Source organism: Triticum aestivum, unplaced genomic scaffold (genome assembly GCF_018294505.1).
Source record: "Triticum aestivum cultivar Chinese Spring unplaced genomic scaffold, IWGSC CS RefSeq v2.1 scaffold99758, whole genome shotgun sequence".
NCBI lineage: Eukaryota > Viridiplantae > Streptophyta > Magnoliopsida > Poales > Poaceae > Triticum > Triticum aestivum.
Window position 1 is genome coordinate 1 of NW_025246577.1, and position 2500 is coordinate 2500.

The window sequence follows — 2500 nt, forward strand, 5'->3', positions numbered from 1 at the left end:
TGTTTACTTTCCGTCCCTTAGTTTGCCGACATCTTATTGTTTATCATCACAATGTGTCTTTAAAATGAACCAAATGCTCCTATTAATTGTCTAGCTTTGCCATTTTTTCGAAAGAGAGGTTAAAAACCCCGGCCTTCACATTATTGCGAAGCACATAACCATCTTTATTAATAGAGTTGAATATGTCCACGGAACCCTCATGAGGTCATGTGAAGACTAAAGACCAAATCGATCCATGAGTTTTTCCGGTTGTTCACCAAACGAAATGATAGTCATGCATGGCACGAGACAACTCTCTCTAAGGAACTCGGATAACTTCAGGAGAAGGGGTGCCTCCTATGCCTTTTCTAGGCCTAAAACACGTTCATGCCTCTCCTCTCTAAAGTCTGACCTTATTGAAAAGTAGTATACTTTCTTTCGTGGTGTTCACTCCTTTGAATAAGTTAAAATAAAACAAAGTGCTATCAATCGATTTGCTAGGTTTTGGAGGACAGGGACATGGTGAACCGGATCAACACATCTTTCTGGGACCTAAAGTTCCCAACATCGGAGGAGCCAAACTCCAGCCCATCAGCAGATGATACTGGGGATGCCGACATCGTGTTCGAAGACCTCAACCATGAAAGCATAGCCGCCATAATACCCGGGGAACTCGAGCTAGGGGAGGTCGAGTGCCTATCCGACGGCAACCTCGAGCGGATCACGAAGGAGATCAATGGGTTCTACGGCCTCTGCGACGAGCTGGACGTGGGGGCTCTCGAGGAAAATTGGATCATGGGCGGGTCTTTGGAGGTCATGTCTGCGTCGGAAGTGTCGATGGCGCCTGCCGCCACCGACGGGATCACTGATGGTGCTGTCACTTTTAGCTTCGTTGAACCCTCTCGCTCATCATGCTTTACGGCTTGGAAGAGATCGTTGGACTCAACAGAAGACGTGGATACGTCCGTCGCCGGGGAGTCGCAGAAGTTGCTGAAGAAAGTTTTGGCCGGTGGCGCATGGGCAAATAATGGTGGTGACGGCACCGCGAGAGCTCAGGAAAGTACCAACACAAAAAACCATGTCATTTCGGAGAGGAGACGCCGGGAGAAGCTCAATGAGATGTTTCTGATTCTCAAGTCGTTGGTTCCGTCCATTCACAAGGTAACACGTGCACACCATCAAAAAGTACTCCCTCTGTAAAGAAATATAAGAACATTTAAATCACTACTTTTTTCTCCATGAAGGGAGTAGAAAAAAGAAGTCCTAGACAGGTTTCATACCTTTTTCTTTCTTTATGAATTGTGATTGCAGGTGGACAAGGCATCCATCCTAGCTGAAACGATAGCCTACCTCAGAGAGCTGGAGCAGAAGGTGGAGGAGCTAGAATCCAACAGGGCGGCCGCAACAGCCGTCCGAAAACTCCATGACGTCAGCGGGAAGAAGGTGTTAGCTGGTTCCAAGAGAAAGGCGTCGGAGCTCGGCGGGGACGACGCGGACAGGGTGCTCTCCAAGGAGGACGTCCCGAGCAACGTCGTCAACGTCACCGTGACGGAAAAAGAGGTGCTCCTGGAGGTGCAATGCCGGTGGAAGGAGCTGCTCATGACACAAGTGTTCGACGCCATCAAGAGCCTCCGCCTGGACGTGCTCTCCGTGCGCGCGTCCACGCCCGACGGCCTCCTCGCTCTTAAGATACGAGCTCAGGTCTGGTATTAAGCTCGTTCTGGCAACAGAGAAGCAGCATCAACGGCCAATATTGATTTTACTGTTGTGCTTTGGTGAATTATTGCAGTTTGCCGGCCCTGCCGCCGTGGAGCCCGGGATGATCAGCGAAGCGCTCCAGAGAGCCATACGCAGGCGCTGAAAGGAAACGCTGCTGAAAGCATGACACTGGCGCTGTAGATTCGTAAATCTGGTGGCTATGTTCTTCAGACATGACAATTATTTCTTTCGCTCCGAAACGCCTGTTGTAGTCGCCCGTTGGGCTTGATAACGACGGGCTTACTAAGAAACGCCGTGGAGACGGGCGAGCATTTTTTTTATGTAAAATAATTTTTAAGTAAAACGCTGTGTGCTGCCATAGTTTAGTGCACAAAAATTTAACGATGACATGATTACATATAACTATTCGGCAACAAAAAAAACATGTAAACAAAATAAATCATTATATAATATTTATGAAACGAAATATCATGTGGACAGAAAAAAAACATTTGGAAAAGTGCCGAGTCTATTACATATAACTATTCAGAAGCAGAGTGTATTACATAAAATTTATAAGCAAGTGCGCAAAGCGTTTGGAAAATAAAGTCCTCCAGTACCACCCAATCACATGCAAAACTCCTCCGTGCCGCATCTATTTCTTCTTCTTTGATATCCGAATAACTTTGTTTTTCACTTCATCAAGCTTGTTTCTTTCCGAAAATATAAGTTGCGCAATCATTAACTCTCTTGAATCATCAATTGAGGTCTGAAAAAAAAATGGTGTTAGCACAACGTTCATTGTACATCGTAGTCCAAACAT

At 46.4% G+C, this 2500-nt stretch overlaps 1 protein-coding gene across 1 annotated transcript; it reads left to right on the forward strand.

Annotated features, from left to right (window-relative positions):
* Nucleotides 1-480: 480 nt before the first annotated feature.
* Nucleotides 481-2022, forward strand: LOC123177137 (anthocyanin regulatory R-S protein; the record flags this gene model as incomplete). Its single annotated transcript, XM_044591052.1, is given in 3 exon segments — nt 481-1140; nt 1291-1680; nt 1769-2022. Coding segments are annotated over 3 exon segments (1122 nt in total), but the record flags the coding sequence as incomplete, so codon positions are not given.
* Nucleotides 2023-2500: the final 478 nt, after the last annotated feature.